This window comes from Narcine bancroftii, chromosome 2, assembly GCF_036971445.1.
Source record: "Narcine bancroftii isolate sNarBan1 chromosome 2, sNarBan1.hap1, whole genome shotgun sequence".
NCBI lineage: Eukaryota > Metazoa > Chordata > Chondrichthyes > Torpediniformes > Narcinidae > Narcine > Narcine bancroftii.
The window spans coordinates 180,773,298-180,799,006 of record NC_091470.1 but is presented as its reverse complement, the minus strand read 5'-3'; the positions used below and the strand labels follow the sequence as shown (position 1 = coordinate 180,799,006).

At 45.5% G+C, this 25,709-nt stretch overlaps 1 protein-coding gene across 1 annotated transcript; it reads left to right on the top strand.

The window, feature by feature from the left end:
* On the top strand, nucleotides 1-25,013 carry LOC138754721 (allograft inflammatory factor 1-like). The gene is made up of 6 exons (XM_069919471.1): nucleotides 1-107; nucleotides 13,406-13,467; nucleotides 17,055-17,121; nucleotides 18,165-18,206; nucleotides 22,304-22,466; nucleotides 24,727-25,013. The coding sequence occupies exons 1-6, from the start codon at nucleotides 95-97 to the stop codon at nucleotides 24,809-24,811; spliced, it is 432 nt and encodes a 143-aa protein (XP_069775572.1). The 5' UTR covers nucleotides 1-94; the 3' UTR covers nucleotides 24,812-25,013.
* Nucleotides 25,014-25,709: the final 696 nt, after the last annotated feature.

The following is a 25,709-nucleotide window of genomic DNA, read 5'->3' as shown; positions in this document are numbered from 1 at the left end:
TCAGATTCAAAACTTCCTGAATATCATTAAAAAAAACCAGTCAAACTTTGGAGACAAGAGAAAGTGGGAGAGAGAAGGAGAGTGGAACTTGTTGATGGACCTTCAAGGTAGGCAAATCCTGTCTGATGGATCTGGTGTGTATTTTTCTCTCTCCTTTTTGCTGAAATTTAATCACCATCCCATCACTTCTTAATATGATCACTATAAGTGAGTTCAAATCATTTCCTTGGGCTGCTGCTTCAGAGGACACCAAGTTCAAGTTTATTAACTTCCGATTGTACAACTATAACCTGACGAAACAGCGTTCTCTGGACGGTGCAAAAATGTGCAAGCATATCCAGTCAAAGCATACAATACATATGCAGGACACATACACATGTTTAAAAAAAATTAATTTTATAGTAGTTAATACAGTCACGGAGGGTCAGTATGAGCAGATCCCTTTTGCCCGTGGGAAGAAGCTGTTCCTCAGCCTGGTGGGGCTGGCTCTGATCCTCCTGCCTCATCTTTCTTAATGGAAGCAGCTGAAAGATGCTGTGTGCGGCCGGGGGGGGGGGGGGTCCTCAACAATTCTGCGTACCCTCGTCAGACAACAATCCCAGTATATTTTGTCATTGGAGGGGCAGTGGGGGGGGAGGGGAGGGAGACTCCAGTGATCCTTGCTGTGGCTTTTACGGTCCCCTGGATTGACCTCTGATCTATCCGGGGGGGAGGGGGAGGGGGTGGTGAAACCCACCCGGTCGCAGGGAGAGAATGTGCCAACTCCACACAAGTGGTGGCGGAGGTGGGGGTCGAAGCCGGGCCTCCAGTGCAACAGGACAGCAGCTCCACCCTCCACACCACTTGCCCTATCCCCGGGTTTATGGACGCTCAGGTTATGTCCTAGGACTTCATTTTTAAAAAAAAAACTAAGTACAGTATTAACATAACCCCCATGCCCAATGTCGGGCCTCTGCTCCAAAGCAGAGCAGGGATGTTGGGCCATTGGCCTACTTCTATTTTGTGAACCTTTTTAAGACAGGATCCAGATTGAGTCGGTTTGACTGAGGATCTTTCAATCTTTGTCAACACCACAGATCCCCAAAGATAAATAGGAAGTGTCATAAAAATACCTATTTATACTGAAAATGACCCATTTACCCAGAATTCAGTGCTTCCTGCGATATATTTTTTGCCACATTGTCTAAACTTTGCAAGGACGATGTTTTGAATTGTTATTTTGATTGAATGAAGATTTTCCTTCCTGAACACTTTTGGATTTATTTTATGGATTTTGAGCTGCCAATCGTGGAAAAGCACCTTGAAATGTTCCTTTTATTTCCTTCATTTTTTTTTAGATATATCTTATTTTTGTGATTTCCTGTCATATTTTAAGTTTACAGTATATTCCCCACAAAGGAAGCTGTTTTGGTTAGTCCAAATGTGCCCGGCATGCATTCAGTGTAGGTGTTATGTAAATGTTGTCTTAGACCTGGGCATGGTTCGTCGGGATAGATGGAGACAGGCTATAAATATTTTGACACAGAGCCCCAAACTACATGGTTCAAGCCCTCAAAACCATGAAGGGCAAGGTGTCATTGAAAGCTCATGTTCTGCATTCGCACTTGGACTTCCTCCCTGCTGATCAGGAACAGCAAGGTGAGAGACTTCTCCAGGGCATGGCGACCGTGGAAAAACGATATCAAGGTGACTGGAACCCGTCAGCATTGGCCGACTATTGTTGGACGCTGGCACAAGAGGCTGGGTGCAAACGATAATCAACGGCAAAACATTTTTCGGTCAGTCGAACTAATGCAATCATTATGCGATTAAACATGCAATCAAAGTTAACATTTCTCCAACTTCCTATGTGATACAGTAAACCTAAAATGATCTGTGTTCAGCTTGAAGTAGTCTATCCTGATCCCTAATTATTTTTCAGGAAGCAAACCTTTTGAAAATAAAATTGTTGTCCAGTGTTGGGCCCAAAACAATACCAGCAACTTTGGAGAAGTCCATGAAGTTTTGCTGCAGGCTTGCAACGTTCCAAAAGGTTGCATTGAACAGCAGTTATGGGGTGGGGATTGTGATAGTACAGATCTATCACCAATGTACATAGTGTATATAGTTACTGTATCTAGACTGTGCTTACAGCGATTGGCTGAGAGCTAAGCCACACCTATTGTCTGGGCCTTAAAGGGTTGTGTCCCTAGCCAGGTCGGATCATTCCGGACTGGTCGGCCACCTGTGAAGAGCTCCTGTCTTTTGCTAATAAAAGCCTTGGTTTGGATCAACGTCTTTGATTCTTTCAACGAGCTCTACAAGGATGTCATTGCAAGGATGGCTTAGGGGAGTGCGCTGGGCACATCCACCAAAGGTGTAAAGGCAAACCCTCCCTCTGAGCCCTTCCGCAAGGAATAAGCAAATAGGAAGGTGTCTGGATAAAGGTAGGGCTGGCTAGGGGGAGGAGACCAGGCCAACTAAAGTGACTGGCCTGTGAACTGTTTGCAAAGATTACCTGCCGAGGAGAGATTTCAGAGTCGCTCTGCCATCTCTCCCCCTCGCCCACCCCCAATTTGCACTGCCGTCTCATCCACACCCTCCCCCCTTGCCAATTTTTGGAGCTTTCCAGATTTTAGATGTCCGGATAAAGTGCATACATGACATCACATTACCACCCTGACATTATTTTTCCTGTGGGCCAGGCAAAATTACCACTTATGGGTCATGCAAAAGAAACTGTACATGTAAACATATAAAGAAATGTAAACAAACTGAGTGTGCAATACAGAGAGAGGAAAAAATCAATGAAGTGCAAAAGTCAGAGTCCTTAAATGAGTCCCTGTTTGAGTTTGTCGTTGATGAGTCTGATGGTGGAGGGGGAGCAACTGTTCCTGAACCTGGTGGTGCGAGTCTAGTGGCACCAAGACCTTTTTCCTGATGACAGCAGCGAGTTTGAGCTGGGCGGTGGGGATCCTTGATGACACCTGCTGCCCTCCGACGACAGCGTTTCCCTCTCCTCCCATCTCCGTCTTCCGCTGGGACTCTCTCGTACACTCCTCCCTTCCTGCCAGTTGCCCCCTTAGCACCCACCCCACTGGTGGTGGAAGGTGCTCCACTTGCACCCGCACCTCCTCCCCCTCACTACCATTTGGAGCCCCAAGCAATCTTTCCAACCCTTGTTGCCTTTCCCCCCATTTCTGTCTTTCTCTCTATCTCTCACTTCCCTTTTCCCTCTTGTCTTCTTTCACAGACAGCCCAAATCAATTCTCACCTCTCTCCTCTTATATTAAGCATAAAAGGTTCATGGGAATGTTGCTGGGAACTGGTGAGCTTTAATGTTAATGCGAGGCTGGATACTTGTTGGAGGCTGAGGTTGGGGGGGCCTCAAAGACGGTGGCACTGCTGGACCTGCGTAGATGTGGTCCCCGGGGAGAGTCATAACACTCCTGCAGGATACAACCATCCAGTCCGACTGCAGTCAGCTCCCTACAGGCTTTAAGTGGCTTGTAAACGAAGGTGGTGTCTTAAAATTAAACCGCGGGGTCTGACCCAAGATGGCGATGCCTATGATTGGCAGCAGGGGAAGCAGAGGACTGGCGCAGGGCACTAGAAAACAGGAAGACCATTCCCCCCACCACCATTTGAGAAGCAGAGGAGACGACCATGGGACGATAACCACGGTGCAGACCAGTGATTGAAGAACTGCACAGGCGGCAAGCTGCTGGTGACTCTCGCAGGCAGCGGGCAGCAGCCATCTGCGGTCGAAGAACTTGCACCAGGCTGTGGACTGCTGGAAGCTGTCTCAAGAATTGGCTGAGGGGGTACCAGGTATCGGGAGAGGGTGCCGAGGCCGTTGAAGGGTTCCTAACCGTGTTGAAGGTTCGCACCTGGAGCTTGGGCGGCCGACGGATTGAACTGGAGTGTCTGCAGCTTCAGGAGCTGTGGGAGCCTCGGAGGCAAATCCACGGACACACGCTGTCTCTCTCTCTCTCTTTTGCTCCTCTTTCTCTGTAAGAGGCACTTCAGACAATTTCTGCCAATGGTGAATCTGCCTTCTTAACAGCAAATGAAAACAAATTCCGTGTCATAGTCCACTGTCTTTATTTTATAGTGATATCTTGAATCTTGGATGTTCATGAAATCATGAGGGGCACAGATAAGGTGAAAAGTCGTGGGAGGCCTTAGGAAGGACCCGCGAGCCACCAACTTCGATCAGAAGGTGGTGGGTATGTGTGGAAAGAGCTGCCGGGGGAGGTTGGGGACAATTGTAACAATCAGGGAACCTGGGACAAGATGCTTTGCAATTGTTACAATTCGAACATTGGGGGCTCACAAAATCACTAAGGAACCCTTTCCACCCCGCATGCAGCATCTTTCAGCTGCTCCCATCGGGAAAAGAGATCCAGGAGGATCAGAGCCAGGCTGAGGAACAGCTTCTTCTCACGGGCAGTGAGAATGATGAACGACGAGATGAACTGCTCACACTGACCCTCCGAGACTCAACTATTTAATTTAGCAGTATTTATTTCGTTTATCTCCATATATTTGTCCTGCATATGTATGGTTAGTGCGCATGCGCATTGCGTTTGGTTGTACTTTACACCGAGGACAAGAGAACACTGTTCCTAGGCAATCAGATGATAATAAATGAACTTGACCTTGAATGGTTGAGAGGGATCTGGGCCAATTTTTTTTTAATTGAGACATACAGCACGGTAACAGGCCCCTTTCAGCACACAAGCCTGCACCACCCAATTCACCTACAACCCCCGCTACCTTTGGAACGGTGGGAGGAAACCGGAGCCCCCCCAGGGATAACCCATGCAGACATGGGAAGAACATACCAACTCCTCAAAAGCAGCCTGGGATTCCAACTCCATTCGCTGGCGCTGTAGCGCTAACTGTTACTCTAAGTTGTGCCGATGGGCCAGTGGTAAAACCTGCTTACTGTAAACGAAAGAAGAAGACCAGAGTCATGAAGAGGCCATGCCACACATCACTGACCATCCTCCAGTCGCTGAAGAATTGTTAATGTTCCTTGCTGTTCATCTTGCGGTTTCAGTCAAACCCAATCGCCTGTGGCATGAGACTTAAACTACTTGAAGTCAAATCTCTTCCCTGTCCCCCCCCACTGTTGAGACATAGGAACAGAAATAGGCCATTTGGCCCATCGAGACTGCCCCGCCTTTCAATCTTGAGCTGATCCACTCTCCCACTCAGCCCCACTGCCCAGCTTTCTCCCCCATAACCTTTGATGGCCTGGGTTCATCAAGATCCTATCAATCTCTGCTTTAAATACCCGCAATGACCACAATCACCTGTGGCAACAAATTCCTCAGATTTACCACCCTCTGCATTAAGAAATTCCTCCACCTCTCTGTTCTAAGGGGATGCCCTTCAATCCTAAAGTTATGCCCTCTTGTTCTAGACTCTCCCACTGTGGGGAACAACCTTTCTACATCTATTCTGTCCATACCTTTCGCATTCGATGAGGGCCAGCCAACATCCCCAAGGCCTCATCTTCAACTCAGAGAGATGTGGAGAACAGAATCCATTGGTCATCACAATTAGTTTAAGCCCATATCTGATTAATTTTACTGAGTGGCCAATGCTAATGTATTCAATTGCATCCTAAGACACACACACTTTCAAAACCATAGAACATTAACAGGCCCCTTCGGCCCTTCTAGTCTGGGCCGAACCATTTTTCTGCCTGGTCCCACTGACCTGCACCCAGTCCATAGCCCAACATACCTCTTCCATCCATGCACTTATCCAAATTCTTCTTAAATATTAAAACTGAGTCCTCATTCACCACCTCAGCTGGCAGCTGGTCCCACCACTCTCTATGGAAGAACTTCCCCCTCACGTTCCTCCTAAACTTTTCACTCTTAACCATCACTCTGGTTTGTATCTCACCTCCCCACAGTGGGTAAAAGCCAATCTTCATTTACTCTGTCTATACCCCTCATAATTTTAAATACCCCTCATTCTTCTATGCTTCAGGGAGTAAAGGCCTAACCTGTTTAACTTTTCCCTGTAACTCAGTTCCTGAAGTCTGGGTAACGTCCTAGTCAACCTCCTGTCCACTTTTTCGATCTTTCCTGCAGCTTCGGTAAACAAAACTCCAAATTTTGCCTCACTGATGACTTATATAACTTTACCAATAACATCCCAACTCTTATACTCAATCCTTTATGAAGGCCAATATGTCAAAAGCTCTCTTTACAATCCTATCTACCTGAGATGCCACTTTCAGAGAATGATGTATCTGTATTCCCAGATCCCTCTGTTCGACCGGACTCCTGGTAACAGAGAAAATAAACTGCTCTAATCCAACCCAATGAAGCCCACTCAATAAAGAATTGGCTTCAAAAATTCCAAACAACAATTAGATCAAGAGGTTTTGCTCATGGAGGCCTATCAGCAAGTTCAGGATAGTGTCCATACAATATTCCGTAACGTCATACCAAACTCTCCCAGAGCATTTTCAGCACATTTAGATACAAAGTAAACAGATACTCTCCAGAAACAAAAGAAATAGTTTCAAAACGAGATTGCCAAAACCAAGTAGCTGATTGTTGACTTCAGAAAGGGAAAACCAGATGTGTACAATCCAGTGATCATTGGGGGATCAGAGTGGAGAGGGTGAGCAAAGTTAACTTCTTGGGAGTCACTATCTAAGAGGATTTTTTTCTCATCCCAACACACCAATGGCATCGTGAAGATATCACGTCAGTGCCTCTACTTCCTCGGGAGGTTTGGTGTGGTATCAGAAACCCTGGCAAATTTCTACAAATGTGTGGTGGAAACTGCGCTGACCGGCTGCATCACAGTCTGGTCTGGGGGCCTCAAGACCCCTCCCCCTGGAGCACAAAGCCCTGCAAAAGGAAATGGACGCAACCCAGGACATCGCAGGGAAAAACCCTCCCCGCCGTCGAAAACATCTACGGGAAAACACTGCCATCAAGGATCCACACCGAGGGAGTCACGTGATGGAGTAGTGGCCGGTCAGGGAATTCCAGCCCACTCCGGAAATGTTGAAAAAAAACACACAAAACACAAAGGTACAAGAATAAAAATTAAAACAAAGTAAAAGTAAAGGTGAGAAGAAAATGGCAGCGAAGAGAGAAAAGTCGAAAGCAACGGGAAGAAGAGAAGATGAAAGAACGTTGGAAGAAGAAGGTGAAGGCCTTACCTGTCCGAGGAGGCCCGCCGCGGAGAGAGAAGCCCGCTCCCTAAGGTCAGTGGAAGTCCCGATCTTGGGACTACAAAAATGGCTCGCGGAGCCGAGTAAAAGTGCGCAACTGCGCATGTGCGAGGAGTCGAACGTGCGCAACTGCGCATGTGCGAGGAGTCGAACATGCGCGATGCGCATGAAAAAAAACACACTGACAGGAGGGGGGAACAGCTGCGGAGTCGATCGCCACAGCTGAGAGTGACAGCTGCAACACAACAACAGGAGGAGAACATAGAAAACAATGAGAACAAGAAAGAAGAGAGCAAAAAGAAAACAAGGAAACAACAGATGGCCAACCCAGAGGAAGATGAAGAAGCAGAACATAGAGAAATGGAAGAAGAAGGGAAAGGCAGGATAATGGATTTATCTTTTTTTAAAGAATATATGGAATCAGTGAAAGAATGGCAATTACAAGAATTTAATGAAATAAAAAGAAGAATTAAGAGTGCAGAAGAAAAAATGAAAAAAGAGAAATAGTCATATCAGAGATAGGAAAAAGAGTGGATAATGTGGAAGAATGAGAAATAATCGTAGAAATGGAAGTAGAGGAATTAAAAGAGAAATTAGAAGAATCTAATAAAAAAGTTAAAGAGGCACATGAGCTGTTAGCTCAGAAGATAGATATAATGGAAAACTATAACAGAAGAAATAATATAAAGATAGTGGGCCTTAAGGAAGATGAAGAAGGCAAGAATATGAGAGAATTTATAAAAGATTGGATCCCCAGGGTCCTAGGAAGACCAGAATTACAGGAAGAAATGGAAATAGAGAGGGCACATAGAACACTAGCCCCGAAACCACAACCTCAGCAAAAACCAAGATCCGTTTTAGTAAAATTCTTAAGATATACAACAAGAGAAAATATATTGGAGAAAGCAATGAAGAAAATAAGAGAAGACAAAAAGCCACTGGAATACAAAAGTCAAAAATTTTTTTCTATCCAGACATAAGTTTTGAACTCCTGAAGAAGAGGAAGGGGTTCAATACAGCAAAAACGATCCTATGGAAAAAAGGATATAAATTTATGTTAAAGTACCCAGTGGTACTTAAAATAGTTATTCCAGGGCAACAAAACAGACTATTCTCGGATCCAGAGGAAGCACGAAAATTTGCAGAACAACTACAAAACAAGCAGAGAGATGAAGACATGTAATGAAAGTAAAAATGACCACAAACTATATGTATGTGTGTATATGGGTATATATATATATATATATATGGGTATATATATATATATATATATATTTATATGTATTTTTAGATGTGTATGTATATATGTGTATACATGAGTGTATCCATATTTAGAGGAAAATATATAGTATAGATAAGAATTAATAAGGGAATGAAAGGGAATAGAGGGAATAAGGAGGGAATTAAAAGAGTGACCTTTGTTATATTTGAAAATTGAAACCTTTTCCAGGGGGGGCTGGGTGGGGAGGAGTTACAGTCACTGTAAAATCAGTTGATGCTTTCGAGTGAATTCGCAAAACCAAATGGAAAGGGGAGATGTGGTTGCCCGACAAGGGATAAAGGGCAACTCAGGAGGGGGAGGGAGAATGGGGTTAAAGAAGTTTTAAATAGGAGAATAAGGAAAATGTTTGATGTTTTAGAAATGTTGTCTTATAAAGTGTTCAAAACAAGAAAGCAGAAATGGATAAGAAGGAAAGGTGATGATGAGGAAACGGAAAGGAAAAATAAACAAAGTATGAAATGGCTACGTTGAACTATATGACTTTAAATATTAACGGAATACATAACCAAATCAAAAGGAAGAAACTGCTAAATTTACTGAAAAAAGAAAAAATTGATATAGCATTTGTGCAAGAAACACATTTAACTGAAATGGAGCATAAGAAATTAAAGAGAGATTGGGTAGGACATGTAACAGCAGCGTCGTATAATTCAAAAGCAAGAGGAGTAGCTATTTTAATCAGTAAAAATGTACCAATTAAAATAGAAGAGGAAATAATAGATCCAGCAGGGAGATATGTAATGATAAAATGTCAGATATATTCGGAGTTTTGGAATCTACTCAATATATATTCACCTAACGAAGAAGATCAAAAGTTTATGCAAGATATTTTTTTGAAGATAGCAGACACGCAAGGGGACATACTAATAGGAGGGGATTTCAACCTTAATTTGGATTCAAATATGGATAAAGCTGGGAAAAAAATTTACAGAAAGAACAAAGTAACCAAATTTATAATTAAATCGATGCAAGAAATGCAACTTTTGGATATATGGAGGAAACAACACCCAAAGGAAAAGGAATATTCATATTATTCGGGTAGACAAAAAACATACTCAAGAATAGACCTATTTCTGTTATCAGCTCGTATGCAAGATAGAGTAAGAAAAACAGAATGTAAAGCTAGAATATTATCGGACCATTCACCCTTGATATTGACAACAGAGTTAGAGGACATCCCTCCAAGAATGTATAGATGGAGATTAAACTCCATGCTACTTAAAAGGCAGGATTTTAGAGAATTCATTGAAAGAAAAATTAAAATGTACTTTGAAATAAATACGGAATCAGTGAAAGATAAGTTTATACTATAGGATGCAATGAAAGCATTCATCAAAGGGCAAATAATAAGTTATGTAACCAAGATGAAGAAGGACTACAATCAGGAAACAGAGCAGTTGGAAAGGGAAATAGTAAATATAGAAAAAGAATTAGCAATGAAGGAAGACGCAACTAAAAGAAGAGAATTGGCAGATTAAAAAATAAAATATGAAACACTACAAACATATAAGGTGGAGAAGAACATAATGAAGACAAAACAGAAATATTATGAACTAGGAGAAAAAACGCACAAAATTCTAGCGTGGCAGCTTAAGACAGAACAAACTAAGAGAATGGTATGGCATCAAGGAAAAAAGACAAACAAATCACATATAATCCAACGGATATTAATGAAAACTTTAGAGAATTCTATGAACCAAACTGGAAACGAAGGGAAAGAAGGCAAAATAGATGAATTTTTAACAAAAATTGAACTACCAAAATTACAAATAGAGGAACAAAATAAATTAACAGAACCATTTGAAATAGTAGAAATACAAGAGATAATAAAAAAACTACCAAATAATAAAACACCAGGAGAGGATGGATTCCCAATAGAATTCTATAAAACATTTAAAGATTTATTAATTCCTCCCCTCCTGGAAGTAATCAACCAGATTGACAAAACACAAAGCTTACCAGATTCATGTAAAACAGCAATAATTACAGTAATACCAAAGCAAGGGAAAGATCCACTCGCACCAACGTCATATAGACCAATATCTTTACTTAACAAAGATTATAAGATAATAGCTAAACTATTAGCAAACAGATTAGCAGATTATGTACCTAAAATGGTAAATCTAGGCCAAACTGGATTTATTAAAAAAAGACGGACAACAGACAATATTTGTAAATTTATTAACTTAATGCATGCAGTAGAAGGGAGTAAAGCGCCAACAGTAGCAGTTGCTTTAGACGCAGAGAAGGCCTTTGATAGAGTAGAATAGAATTATTTATTCAAAGTATTGCAAAAATTCAGTTTACCAGAGAAGTATATTAATTGGATTAAAGCATTATATAAGGGGCCATTGGCGAAAGTGACAGTAAATGGATATATATCAAAGCAATTTAATTTAAGCAGATCAACAAGGCAGGGATGCCCACTATCACCCTTATTGTTCGCGTTAGCCATAGAACCACTAGCAGAACTGATAAGAACAGAAAATAAAATAAAAGGGATAAAAATAAAAGACAAGGAATATAAAATCAGTTTATTTGCAGATGATGTTATAGTATACTTAACAGAACCAGAACTATCAATAAAAGAATTATATAAGAAATTGAAGGAATATGGAGAGGTGTCGAGTTACAAGATTAATGTAAATAAAAGTGAAGCAATGCCAATGAATAATGCAGATTTCTCAAAATTTAAGAAGGAATCACCATTCAGGTGGCAAATGCAAGCAATAAGATACCTAGGTATACAAATAAATAAAAATCTCGGCCATCTATATAAACTCAATTATTATCCACGAATGAAAAAATTACAGGACGATTTAGAGCATTGGAAAGATTTACCACTAACACTAATAGGAAGGATAAACTGTATTAAAATGAACATTTTCCCAAGGATATTATACCTATTTCAGGCATTGCCAATACACTTGACAGAGAAATTCTTCAAGGAGTTAAAGAAAATAATAAGGAAATTTTTATGGAAAGGGGGGAAACCAAGGATAGCACTAGATAAATTAACAGAATGGTATAAACAAGGAGGCTTACAACTGCCAAACTTTAAAAATTATTATAGAGCCGCACAATTAAGATACCCATCAGATTTTTATCAAACAAGGGAAAAGCCAGATTGGACTAGATTAGAACTAGATAAAATTGGGGAGAAGATACCCGAACATATATTATATAAATGGGATGAAAAATTGGTACAATGTAGGAATTCTCCAGTATTACATCATCTGCTCAATATTTGGAAGAAGATTCATGTAGCAAGGAATAAAACAAATTACCAACTACCAAAACTAATATTGACGCAAAATCAGTTACTCCCTTTTACAATAGATAACCTTTCCTTTAGAGAATGGGAGAAAAAAGGGATCAAACGAATAGAAAATTGTTTTTCAGGAAATAGATTATTAGCCTTTGAACAAATGAAGGATAAATATAATATAACTCAAGATACAGTCTTGGCATATTACCAACTGAGATCCTACTTGAAGGACAAATTAGGAAGCAGTCTGAGGTTACCAGAGGGAAGTAACTTTGAATATGTGATTACAGATACAATGATAATCAAAAAATGTATAACAAATATGTATATTAAACTGCAAGAAAAGGAGAATGAGGAAACAAATGATAAAACTAAACAAAAATGGGAACAAGATTTAAATATAAAGATAAAGAAGGAAACATCGGAGAAGTTATTTTCTGGAACGATGAGAAATACAATAAATACGAGGTTACGTATGATACAATATAACTGGATACACAGGCTATACATTACACTTCAAAAGTTAAATAAATGGGACCCAACAGTATCTGACAGATGTTTTCGTTGTAAAAAAGAAATGGGAACAACAATTCATGCAATCTGGACATGTGAGAAGGTAGAAAAATTTTGGGAAGATCTAAACCAGATATTAAATAAAATTACAGAAAACAATATACCAAAAAACCCAGAGATCTTCCTCCTAAGTAACATAAAAAACAAAGAATTTGGACTTGATTTGGATGGTGCACAAAAAAGATTTGTTAAGATAGCTCTAGCCGTAGCAAAAAAATGTATTATGTCAGCCTGGAAATTAGAAGATAATTTGAGAATACAACAATGGTATATAGAAATGAATAAGTGTATTCCATTAGAAAAAAATAACATATAATTTAAGAAATAGTATTGAAATATTTGAACAAATATGGGAGCCATACATGAAACACAATAGAGAAAACCTACTGGGGACATCTACCACCTAAAATAACGAAAGGAGAAGGAAATAAAAAGAATTGACTCAGTGGAATTTCTTGTTTATTTTTATTGAATGACAACATTGTTTGACTGGTTTAATGTATCCTAGATTTTGTACTTTAAATAATGGTGGGGGGAGACACTGTATATATTTGAAAAGGAAAATGTATGTATCTTGGTCAATGTGGTTTATGGTGTGAAAAATAAAAAAAATTTTAAAAGAAGGATCCACACCACCCAGCACACGCTCTGTTCTCGCTGCTGCCATCAGGAAAAAGGTTCAGGAGCAGCTGCTACCCCTCCCCCATCGGACTCCTCAATCAGGGGAGTGTGTGCTGGGTGGTGTGGATCCCTGATGAGCACTGCTGCTCTCTGATGGCAGCGTTCCACTTAGATGTTCTCAGCGGTTGGTGGCCCACATCCCACATCCTACCTTAAGCAATCCCTTAACTAATCACAGAGCACCTATAGCATAGGGAATACCTAAGGTAGTATGTGAGTGGAAAGCAAAAGGTTGAGAACCACTGAAACCTGTTTAACCTTTCCCTGTAACTCCATTCCTGAAGTCTAGCCAACATCCTAGTCAATCTTCTCTGCACACTTTCAACCTTATTGATATCTTTCCTGTAGTTAGGTGACCAAAACTGTAATCATCTCCCACATGTTAACTGATGTTCTTCCAACGTTCCAGGTGGGAAAGCCTTTGGAATCCTGAAAACACAGCAGGATGATCGCCTGGAAGAAATCAATAAGGTAAAGAGAAGAGGGATTGCATGTGGATTCAAGATCCTAGATTATTTATGTAACACTACTATAAAAACAATTTAATTTATAGTGCACGAAAAGTCAGGTAGTGTCTTTGGTTCATTGGTTATTCGGGAATCTGAGGGGAAGGAGCTGTCTTTGTGTCGCTGAGTGCTAATCTTCAGGCTCCCTGTACCTTTTCCCTGATGGTAGCAGAGTGAAGAGGGCCTAACCTGGGTGGTGGGGGGGGTCCTTGAGGATAGAGGTTGCTTTTCTTATTAAACCCTGCCTCGTGTCGACGTCCTCGATGGAGTGGAGTCTGGTGCCTGTGATGTCGTAGGCCGAGTTAACCACCCTCTGGAGTTTGTTCTTGTCCTAAGAGTTGGTGCCTCCGTACCAGGCATTGATGTGACCAGCCAGAACGCTCTCCAGATGTTCTCACAAAGAATAGCTGCTGGTGGGCCTGCTTTGTGGTTGCATCAACATGGAGGCTCCAGGACAGATCCTCGGAGATGTTGACACCCAGGAATCTGAAGTTCTTGACCCCTCTGCACTGCTCCTAAAGAAAGAGAAGAAAGTGTGTTCAGAGTCACTGAGCGTGCACGATCCTCCAGTGCTCCCGCAGCCCCTGCAACCGGACGGATCCCCTGTTCGAACCGTTGGCCACCTGACCTCCAGGTCCAAACCTCCGACATGATTCAGAAGCCTTCAGCACCTGCGACCCCTTGGGAGCCCTTCCTTCTCTCAGCGCCCTCTTGTGTCTCAGTTCCAATAACTGGTAGCGAGTCTCCAGCAGCCCACAGCCTGGTGTGGGCCCTTTGACCGCAAGTAGCCAGCGGGCTCCTCTGTGAGTCCTTCAGCTGCCGAGCCCCTGGCTGGTCTGCCGCTGTGGTCACCGTCCCCATAGGATCATCTCTTCCTTCTCAATGGTGGGGGTGGGGGGTGGGGGGGTGGCGCAGTGTTCTCCCTGTTACTGGTACTGGTGTTACTGCCGAGCACGGGCGCCGCCATCTTGGGCCCAACCCCTGTGGTCGTGGGATTTTAAAAAGAAACACCATCGTCTCTTTTAACCGTCCGTTTAAAGGCTGTGGCGGATCCCTTTGATAGTTCTACTGGGCAGTAGGACCCTGCAGGGGGAGCACTGTGTCTCCACTCCCTGTTCTCCCTGGGTCTGCATCAGCTCTAGCGCCACCTCCATCACTCTTTGCTCGGTGATCCCAGCGTCTCCCTCAGCACTGTCCCAATGGGCACCCACACACAGGCAGCCTGGATTAGACAGTGATTAAAGCCCCTTCCTTCATCTTCCCTTAGACATCAATGAGCTCTGCTTTCCCAAGCATCTGGTGGTTTCATGGTTATTTACATTGAAGGGGAGAGAGAGGAGGTGACGGGAGGGGGGGTGCAGAACAAGGAGAGAAGGGGGGGAGAGGGTGGTAGAGAAGAGGATAAAGAGGGAGTAGAGAGGGACAGAGATAGGGGAGGGAAGAGATGGGGTAGAGAAGAGGGGAAAGATGGGGTAGAACGGGGAGGAAGGGAAAAGAGGGGAAGGGAAGAGAGGTGGGGAGAGGAAGAGGTGGGGAGAGCGAGGAGGGAAGAGAGGGGGAGAGGGAGTAGAGAAGGAGAGAGATAAGAGGAGGGAAGGGGGGAAGAGAGGAGGGTAGAGATGGGGTAGAGAGGAGGGTAAAGGAGTAGAGAGGGGTAGGGAGGGGAAGAGAGAGGGGAGAGAGGTGGGGAGAGAGGGCAGTAGAGAAGAGGGTAGAGGTGGGGTAAAGAGGGGATAGAGGGGGAGAGAGATAGGGAGATTGGGGAAGGGGAAAGGAGGGTAGAGATAGAGTAGAGAGGGGAGGAGAAAGAGGGGAGAGGAGATGTGGGGAGAATGGAGAGGGGAAGTTGTAGAGAGGAGAGTAGAGACAGAGTAGAGAGGGGAAGGAGAAGGGAAAAGGGGGAGAGATGGCAGAAAGAAGGGAGAGAGAATGGAGTGAGAGAGCAGGAAGTGAAAGAAAGGGCAAGGAGAAAGATTGTACATGAAGGGAATGGAGGAGTGAGCAGAGTGAGAGGGAAGAGAGGGATGGAGAGGAGGGAGAGATAGGTCAGGAGAGCATAAGGAGAGAGAGGGGGAGGGGAAAGAGAGAGATGGATAGAGAGAGAGTGAGAGAGAGAGAGGGATAGAGAGAGAGGGATAGAGAGAGAGGAGGAGGGAGAGAGGGCAAGGAGAGAGAGAGTGATAGAGAGAAAGAGAGTGAGAGAGAGGGGGGGATAGAGAGAGAGAGAGGGATAGAGAGAGAGAGTGAGTGAGAGAGGGATAGAGAGAGAGGAGGAGGGAGAGAGGAGGAGGGAGAGAGGGCAAGGAGAGAGAGAGTGATAGAGAGAAAGAGAGTGAGAGAGAGGGGGGGATAGAGAGAGAGAGAGGGATAGAGAGAGAGAGTGAGTGAGGGATAGAGAGAGAGGAGGAGGGAGAGAGTGAGAGGAGGAGGGAGAGAGTGAGAGAGAGAGCGAGGAGGAGGGAGAGTGAGAGAGAGGGAGAGAGTGAGAGAGAGAGAGAGGGAGAGAGAGAGAAGGAGAGAGTGTGAGAGAGAGAGGGAGAGGGAGAGAGAGAAGGAGAGAATGTGAGAGAGAGAGAGGGAGAGGGAGAGAGGAAGAGAGAGAGAGAGAGAAAGAGAGAGAGAGAGAGAGTGAGAGCTTCTTGAGTGAGTAATTAGAACATGATAATAACTGCCAGCCACATTCACATCCCATAAACGAATTTTGTTATGAAACAAAGAGGAACCAATTGCTAAGGATGGTTTCCTATGTGTTAGCAGAATTTTTATGTAAGGACCAAATAGTTTACTGAAGGAAGGAAAATGTTGACTCAATGTGTATAAATATAGAAGAAAGATTAACCCCAAAGCAGCCATATCTTAGTCAGATTCTGGGCAGTCTGTTTCCAAAGGAGAGAATTAACCCTTTCAGCCACTGCAGCCCACACTCAATCTGCTCCCCCCCCCCATTACAATCTGTCCTGGAGGGCGGAGGGGGTTAACCCCTTCACCCACTGCTCCCTGCTCTCAGTCAGACCCCAGGAAGCCTGTTCCCAGTGGAGGGGATTAACCCTTCACCCACTGTCAGGAAGACCCAGACACTCTGTTCCCAACAGAGGAGGATTAACCCCTTCATCCACTGCTCCCTGATCACAGTCAGATCCCAGGAAGCCTGTTTCAGTGGAGAAGTTTAACCCTTCACCTCCTACCGTTCCCTAATTTCAGTCTGTTCCCAACGGAGGGAGTTAACCCCCTCACCCACAGTTCTCTGATCACAGTCAGGCCCCAGGAAGCCTGTTCCCAGTGGAGGGGATTAACCCTTCACCCACTGTCAGGAAGACGCAGACACTCTGTTCCCAACAGAGGAGGATTAACCCTTCAACCACTGCTCTCTGCTCACAGTCAGACCCGGAAACCCTGTCCCAGACCATCCAACCCTTAACAGGGCCAGGTTCAATGTACAATGGTTGTGATTAGGGGGCAGGGCCTCGTTCATCATTGTGCACAAACTGTGTCCCTTCCGCATACACCAACTCCCACACCCAAATTCATGAGAGACTTTTCTTCTTTTTCCAGGACTTTCTGGAGAACCCGAAATATAAATCCGACCCTGAGCTGGAAGATAAACTCCGAATATTCAAAGGTAACTCGCTGAGAGAGAATGGCAGATCATTGGTTTTGAGAGTCCATGCAGCCTCATTCACAAAGCCCCAAAAACGAGGAAAAGGATCCTTCCCTCTTACAAACATTTCCATCCATCCGCCTTCCCCCCTCCCTCCACTGAGCTCCACCTGTTCATCATCCTTCACCCTTCCCCCTACCTGGCTCCATCCATCCATCATCCTTCACCCTTCCTACCACGGAGCTCTGCCTGTCCATCATTCTTCAGCCCCTCCCCCAGTGGGATCCATCTGTCCATCATCACTCACCCCTCACCCCAACTGGCTCCATCTGCCCATCATCCTTCACCACTCTACCCCCACCACCCCCCCCACCACCTGACCCACCAAGTCTGAGTTTGGCTTGGGATTTCAGCATCTGCAGTCTCTCAAGTTCAGCTCAAGATTTCAGCATCTGCGGTCCATTGCATTTGAACATCTGTGCTCCCTCATACTTTGCTCAGGATTCCAACATCACCCCTCCCTTGCATTTGGCTTGAGATTCCAGCATCTGAGCTCTCTTGCGTTTGGATTGGGGATTCGAACATTTGTGCTCCCTCATGCTTTGCTTGGGATTCCAACATCTCTGCTCCCTTGCATTTGGCTCAGGATTGCAGCATCTGCGCTCTCCTGTGTTTGGCTCGGGATTTCAGCACCTGCGCCCCCTCACATTTGGCTCGGGATTTGAACAGCTCCGCTCCCTTGTGTTTGGCTCGGGATTGCAGCATCTGCGCCCCCTTGTGTTTGGCTCGGGATTGCAGCATCTGCACTCTCCCCCCCTCCCTGCAACTCCATCCTCCAGAACCTCCCCTCTGGGCTTTAGGCTCATAAAGTTGGAGGAACTCAGCAGGGTTAGAGGAAGGGAAAGAATGGTTGACGTTTTGGGCTGGTCAAGGTTGAGAGTGCAGAGGGAAGCCTGGCCAGAAGAGTAAGGGGACAGGGTGGGATGTTGGGGGTGGCAGGGATTGGTGAACCAGAGACGCTAGGAATTTCCTTCTCACGGAATGGTTCTCTTGCTTCCTTCCAGAGAAATACATGGAGTTTGACCTCAATGACCAAGGCGATATAGGTAAGTTGCTCATTTCTCCATTTGAACCCTGCCTCCCCACTCCCCCCTCTGCCAAACTCCCTGAAACCACCTACTTCAACCCAGCTCAATGGGCAAGTGAGGAAAAAGATTGTGTTCCCAAGATGCAGGGGGTGATTGGATCGCTCTGCGGGACTGCTCCTTATTCAGTGAGGTGGACTTTCCACGACTTCCACGTGGTCGCTGGTTGCCGTTGTGCATCTCGTGGCTCTCATGCACGCATGCAAAAGGTGAGAGTTTTCGAGGAGTCCAGATTTTACAGGCGGTCCACATTTATGGGTTACGACATTTATGGGTGGACAGCACGTACTTACGAACGGACTACACATGGCTCCAGCGGTTCGTCTGCTCGGGGAAGGAAGATGCCGCCTGCCATTTTTCAGTCGGATCACGCAGCCGTTTACGATCAAAAGCCTATTAGCCTGTACTTCAGTGCAAGAAAAGGCTTGAAGCCTTTTCAATGACTTAAAAGCTGCACGCGCTGCAGGTTCCGACCCACCTACAAATTCGACTTAAAGACAGTTTAGGAACAGATGGGTCAGGGTGATGGAGGCTTTATACAAGGACGGAGCGGAGCCATGTAATCAGGAATACAATACAGTTCAACAGTTCACCATATTGGGGACTGCCTGTTTTGCAAAGTTATTGCTGTGAATATTTTATATTTAATGTCAGTTTTTAATTCAATTACGTGCACTCTTTTTCAAAGTACATGTTCAACTGCAGCAAGGAAGAATTTTGGTGCATGCGTACATTGTACAATGCGTATGACCGTAAACTAACCATCGTAGACCTGTCCCTCATCCAGAGCTCCTGAACAGAGGGTGTACATGAGACTCAGTGCATGGGTGGGTCACGAGTTCCATACAGGCCCAGCAAGGGATAGTTTTGTTGAACATTGAACCATTGTAGAGCGCGTCGAAAGAACCAAAGACTTGTTGATCCAAACCAAAGCTTTTATTAACTAAAAAACTGGAGCATATCACAAGTAGGTCGACCAGTCCAGAATGACCTGGTCTGGCTAGGAGCAATCCTTTAAGACCTGCCAGTAGGTGTGGCTACGCTCTCAGCCAATCACAGTCATCCTACACTACCATATGTACATATGTACATATACACATTGGTGATAGAATCTGTACTATCAGATTCACCCCTTCTTTGAGAACTGACCCCAGGGTGGATGGAGGGCTGTAAAAAAAAGAAAAAAAAAGGGACTGAAGAGACAGCGTCGAGGAGTTGGTGTTACTGCCTGCAGCCTGCTGGGGGTGTCGGCCAGCCAACAGTAAGTGTTGGGAGTCACTGCTTATTGCCGGCGGTGGGGCGGTCAGTCGGATGGACGTCGGCGGTGGTTACCGGGTCGGTAGCGTCAGTCGCGGCAGCATGTTCCCGGTCGGCAGCTCTCGGTAGCGTCGGTCGCAGCTGCAGGAACCTGGTCAGCTGCCTCGGTGGTGGCGGGTCCCCAGTTGGTAGTGGCGGCGGGTGTGGCATGTCCCTGGTCAGCAACGGCAGCAGTGATGGTGGCGCTGGGCTCAGCGGTGATGGTGGCAGCGGGTCCCTGGTCGGCAGCGGCAGCAGCGGTGGCCGTTGAGGTTGGGGCTGGGGCCTGGTCAAACGTTGCTTCATGAGGGAGGGTGGACGTCATTGCGGTGAGGGTGGGTTGTACCTTCCGCACAGCGTCTGCCCCATGACATCAGGCGCTGCCGCGAGGTGGAGCCCTGAGGAAGAAGTATTTGAATGGGAGGGTAGCGATTGGGCTTCACACGAGGCACTGTGTTTGATGGCAGCCATTTTGGAGCGACAGACTACAGCAAAGTGGCCGTTTTTAAGGCACTTCTGGCACCTGGCTTTTCTCGCTGGGCACTGGGACCTGCTGTGTTTGTTCCACCCACAGAAATAACACTTCAGGGTTGCATCGGGCAGCGTAGCAGCAGCCGACAGGCCGTCGGTGTGCCGGGGGGTAGTAGGGGAGAGGGAGGGCATCCTATTCACATCAGAGTGTGGGGTTCAGCCCTGAGAGTACACGTCCATACTTAAGACCGCAGCCTCCATTGTCTGCGATCCAGATTGCATCCTCTTGGTTTTCTCCCTCGTGCTCTAGCAGGCACTGCCTCACCTCATTCGATCGAACCCAGGCCACGTAGGCATCCCGAATGAGATCATCTGTGGTCTCCGCAGCATTTCTGTCTTCAGGTCACCATAATACTCGAATGTAAAGCCGCCCAAAATACCCGAGTGTGGCTGTCAGGGGGCCACCTGAAAGTGGAGAACCCGTCCCCGAGGTGTACTTACTCAACCCACCTCAGGGAGGTATATTCTCCACTTCTGAGTGCTCCCCTTAGGCACCTGAAAGCAGCCCAGACCCGCTGACAGCCACCCTCCCCGCTGCCGACACCTACCCTCCCCACTGCCGACACCTACCCTCCCCGCTGCGGACACCTACCCTCCTCGCTGTGGACACCTACCCTCCATGCTACCGACAGCTACGGTTCCCACTGCCGACAGCTATGCTCCCCACTGCAGACACCTATCCTGCCCACTGCAGACAGCTACCCTCCCTGCTGCGGACAGCTACCCTCCCCGCTGCGGACACCTATCTTCCCCGCTACAGACACCTTCCCTCCCCGCTGCCGACAGCTACTCTTTCCGCAAGCTGCACATCACATGTCAAAGAGCTGCATGTGGCTCATGAGCCGTGGATTGGCCACCCCTGTCCTATACTCTATACTATGATTTATGAAGGCCAGCATACATTCTTAACTACCCCGTCTATGTGGGAATCCACCTTCAAGGAACTCTTCAATGGACACCTCATAAGTAAAATGATCTTGCCCTGACAGCATTTTCCCTTTGACACTCTCCTCTGCATGTGCTTTGCTCTAACTCTGTTCGACGACCTCTGACACTGCTCACAGCAACAACCTTCCCACTATGCTGCGTATAAGGTGACAAATAAACTTAAACATCAGTAATATGTCTCAACCTCCAATGGGCGCTACGAGACTGGTGAGATCCTCCAGCATCTCTGTGTTTTTAAATGAGGAAGATTTGACCTAGCTGGATAGCAGATAAATCAAAGATTTTCATCTTAGTACAGGTCAATGGTTCCCAAACCTTTTCTGGCTGCCGCCCCCTTGACTCCAGGTCACATCCCCAGCACTCCCCCCCCCCAACACACACACACACACACACACACACACACACACACACACACACACACACACACACACACACACACACACACACACACACACACAAAACGAACACACACCTCTTTCTTGGTATTAGATCTGCTGACAGCCGTCACGATCCTGGCCAGTCACCACCTCCAGCTGTCACTACCCTGGGCAATCAACCCCACCTGCTCCTCACCTGACAGATGTTGCTCTATAAGCGTTGCGGGCTGAGTTTGCCGGAAACATTCGGACCGCCCCCTTTTCCCCTCACCGCCCCCTTGGATTGTTCGGCTATCCCCAGCGGGGCGGCACCGTCCACTTTGGGAATGACTAGTACAGGTTAATTCAGTTATTATTAAATTACTCTGTTAAATTTTCCGACTTCCATCATATTTTGAACTCAGGTTACCAGAGCTGCCGACCCAATAATTTAACCACTACACATGGACAGGAGTAAAACTCCACAGGGTTGTTAATTCGGCCTGCGACACTCCAGGCGCCAGACTTCACATCAAGGACATCGACGTGAAGTGGTGTCTTAAAAAAGCAGCCATTATCCTTCAAAGACTCCCACCACCCAGGACATGCCCTCTTCACTCTGCTACCTTCGGGAAGGAAGTCCAGGAGCCTAAAGTCGAGCACTCATCAGCACAAGGACAGTTTCTTCCCCTCCGTCATTAGATTCCTGAAGAATCAGTGAACCAAAGACAGTGCCTGACTTTTCGTGCTCTATTATTTTTTTATAGTAATGTCATAAGATGGCAATATGAATGTAATATGAATGTTTGCTCTGTGACGCTGCCGCAAAATCCCAAATTTCATTACTTATTCATAACAATAAATCTTGATTCTGATTGAGTTACCTTACCAGAGCCTACTAATTCGTGCCTGTATCCCTTCCCTCAGCTATAATGGGGTTGAAGAGGATGTTGGAAAAAATGGGTGCAGCCAAGACACACCTGGAGCTGAAGAAGATGATAAAGGAAGTAGCCGGCGAGAAGAGTGAGACTATCTCCTACCATGGCTTTGTGATGATGATGTTGGGGAAGCAATCGACGATTGCCAAGATGTAAGTCACTGAGAGATGCTGAGGAACTCAAGCCATGGTTACCCAATGGCCCCAGGAGGACTTGCCCTCGAACCATAGCAGATTACAGCACAGAAACAGGCCCATCTACTCTGTGCCAAAGTATTATTCTGCCTAGTCTTATTGACCTGCACACGGAGCACATTCCTGCATGCTCCTCCCATCCAAATTGGCCTTCAATGTCAACATCAACCATGCATTCTCCTCTTCAGCTGGCAGCTCATTCCAAACTCCTACCACTCTCTGCATGTAGAAATTCCCTCCCATGTTCCCTTAAAATGGGAGTTGTTAGGGCATCACCACATGGCTTCCATTGCAGTCAAAGGGTTTATTACAAACTCAGCACCAGAGGCATATGTAGGAAACCTCATGACTTGGGACGTTGAACCTGTGTTCAGTGCTGACCACCTCATTGCAGGCAGGATGTGGAAGCCACGGAGAGGAGATTTACCAGGATATTGCCTGGATCGGAAAATATGTCTTGTGAGGCAAAGTGAAGGGAAGGGTATTGAGGAATGCAGAGGAACAGAGAGATCTTGGGATAACCGTTCATCATTCTTTGAAAGTGGATTCCCATGTCATTAGGGTGATGAAGAAGGCTTTTGGTATGCTGGCCTTTATAAATCAAAAGCATAGAATATAGGAGCTGGGAGGTGATGTTGAGACTGTTCAAGGCATTGGGGAGGCCAAGTTTGGAATATTGTGTGCAGTTCTGGTCCCCAAATAATAGAAAGGATATCAATAAGGTAGAGAGGATGCAGAGATTTACTAAAATGTTGCCTGGATTGCAGTATCTAGAGTACAAAGAAAGATTGAGTAGACTAGGTCTTTATTCACTGGAGCATAGAAGGTTGAGGGGGGATTTGATAGAGGTATTTAAAATTATGAGGGGGTAGACTGAGTAGATATGAATAAGTTATTCCTCTTGAGGGTAGGTGAGATTAGAATGAGGAGTCATAAGTTAAGGGTTAGGGGGCAAAACTTTAGAAGTAACATAGAGGAAGCTTCTTCTCTTGGAGAGTGGTGGCTGAGTGGAATGACCTTCTGGAAGAGGTGGTCACAGCAGGGTCAATTCTGTCATTTAAGGGAAGGTTGGATGAATGCATGGATGTGAGAGGATTGGAGGGTTATGGGCAGGGAGCAGGTAGGTGGGACCAGTGGTGTTCACTTAAATCGGTGCAGACTAGAGGGGCTGAGATGGCCTGTTTCCATACTGTAATCGTTATATGGTTAACAGAAATGGGGCTTTTCTCTTTGGAGCCAAGAAATTATGAGAGGAGACTTAATAGAGGTCTACAAGATTATGAGAGGGATAGATAAGGTAGACAGTCAGCACCATTTTCCTAAGGCAGGAAACACAAACACCAGAGGACGTCTGTGCAAAGTGAAGAGAGAAAGTTTAGGGGAGACATGAGGGTGTTTTTTTTAAACAAAGGGTGCCTGGAATGCATTGCCAGGGTGGTGGTAGAGTCCGGAAAAACAATTTTAGATGGGATTAAAGAAAACTAGAGGGTAGGGAAGGTTTAGTATTATTTTTTGGTAGGCATACAGTATATGTTTTGGCACATCGTGGGCCAAAGGGCCTGCGATGAGTACAGAATGGTTACGGTTCGTATGCTCAGACCTCAACTGGAGATCCCCATTCAACTGCAGTCGCCATATCATAGGAGGGACGTTATAGCACAGAGGAGTTTGGCCAGGCTCTTGTCTGGGTTGAGCAATTCAATTATGCGCAGAGATTGGCTCTGTTTTCCCTGAACTGGAGGAGGTTAAGAGGCAATGTGATTGAGGTTAAAAAAACGGTGGGTTTATTGAGGCAGCAAACATGTCCCCACATCGGCATGGTTTAGTGCAAGGCTATTTCAGCACCTGAGTCCGGATCCAGTGCTATCTTTGAGGAGTTTGTTCATTCTCCCTGTGTCTGTGTGGGTTTCCTCCAGGTGCTCTGGTTTCCTCACACACTGACCTCTTCCCCCTCTGGTGGGTCACACACTGACTTCTTCCCCATGCGGCCCTTGCCCTGGGAATGTGTGACTGGATACCGTGGACGGACCATCACTCTGTCTCCCACCTGTGCTGACCTTAACAGGGCATGTTTGACACATCCCAGGAAGAGTCAACGTTTCCTGGCCATCGATAGCAACGGCTGGTTGTAAAGATTTGGGGAATATTTTCCGAGCCCCAGAATGACCTCCCTCACTGCAAATGGTTTCACCTCCTCTCCTCTTTCTTCCTTTCACAGAATAATGATGTATGAAGACAAGGCAAAAGAAGCAGAGAAGCCCACCGGAACCCCGACCAAGAAAAGCTTCACTGATCTGCCATGACCCAATTGACCGCCAGCAGTTCCAGTCTGCCCCATCCCTAGATACTCCTGGGTCTTGACGCAGGCTCTCCCCACTCCCTCCTTTCACCTGAAGATTATCCGAAGAGATAATATATGGATAACCAGGAAGGAATCAAACCAGATCATTCACCCCTTACTTGTTTAATTGGTTATTAAAACAGTTGTGATTGTTAGAATCAGAATTTATTGACGTGAACGTGTAATGAAATTCATTGTTTTGTGGCAGTGTTACACTGCAAATATTGCATAAATTACATTTAAAAAATAACTAAATCATGCAAGAAAATAGGAGAAAGTGAGGTAGAGTTTGTGGTTCATTGTTCATTCAAGAATCTGATGGCAGCAGGGAAGAAGCTGTCCTTGTGTTCATCCTTAGGCTCCTGTACCTCTTTCCCAATGGTAGCAGAGTTAAGAGGGTGTGGCCTGGGTGATGGGGATTGCTTGAGGATAGAGGCTGCTTTTGTAAGACACCATCTCTTGCAGTGTCCTTGATGGAGTGAAGACACTTGTGTACCTGTTCAAATTTTTCTTAAATGTAAAAATTGGGCCCGCATTTCAGCTGGCACTGGGAGGGAGATAAAAGTGGGGGGGTGGGAGGAGGACTAGCTTTGGTAATCAGGGGTAGTGTCACAGCTGAAGAAAGGGAGGATGTTGTGGGTGGATCATCTACTGAGTGGAAATCAGAAACTGGACAGGAGTGATCACTCCATTGGGAGTAGTCTACAGGCCCCAAGTAGCCACCTGGACACTGAGGAGCAGATAAGTAGGCAGCTTTTGAAAAGATGCATAAATAACAGGGTGATTTCACCTCCTTGTGGCTGCAATAACTCCCAGTGGCCAGAATCAGAATCAGAATTTATTGTCACAAAGTTTGCTGT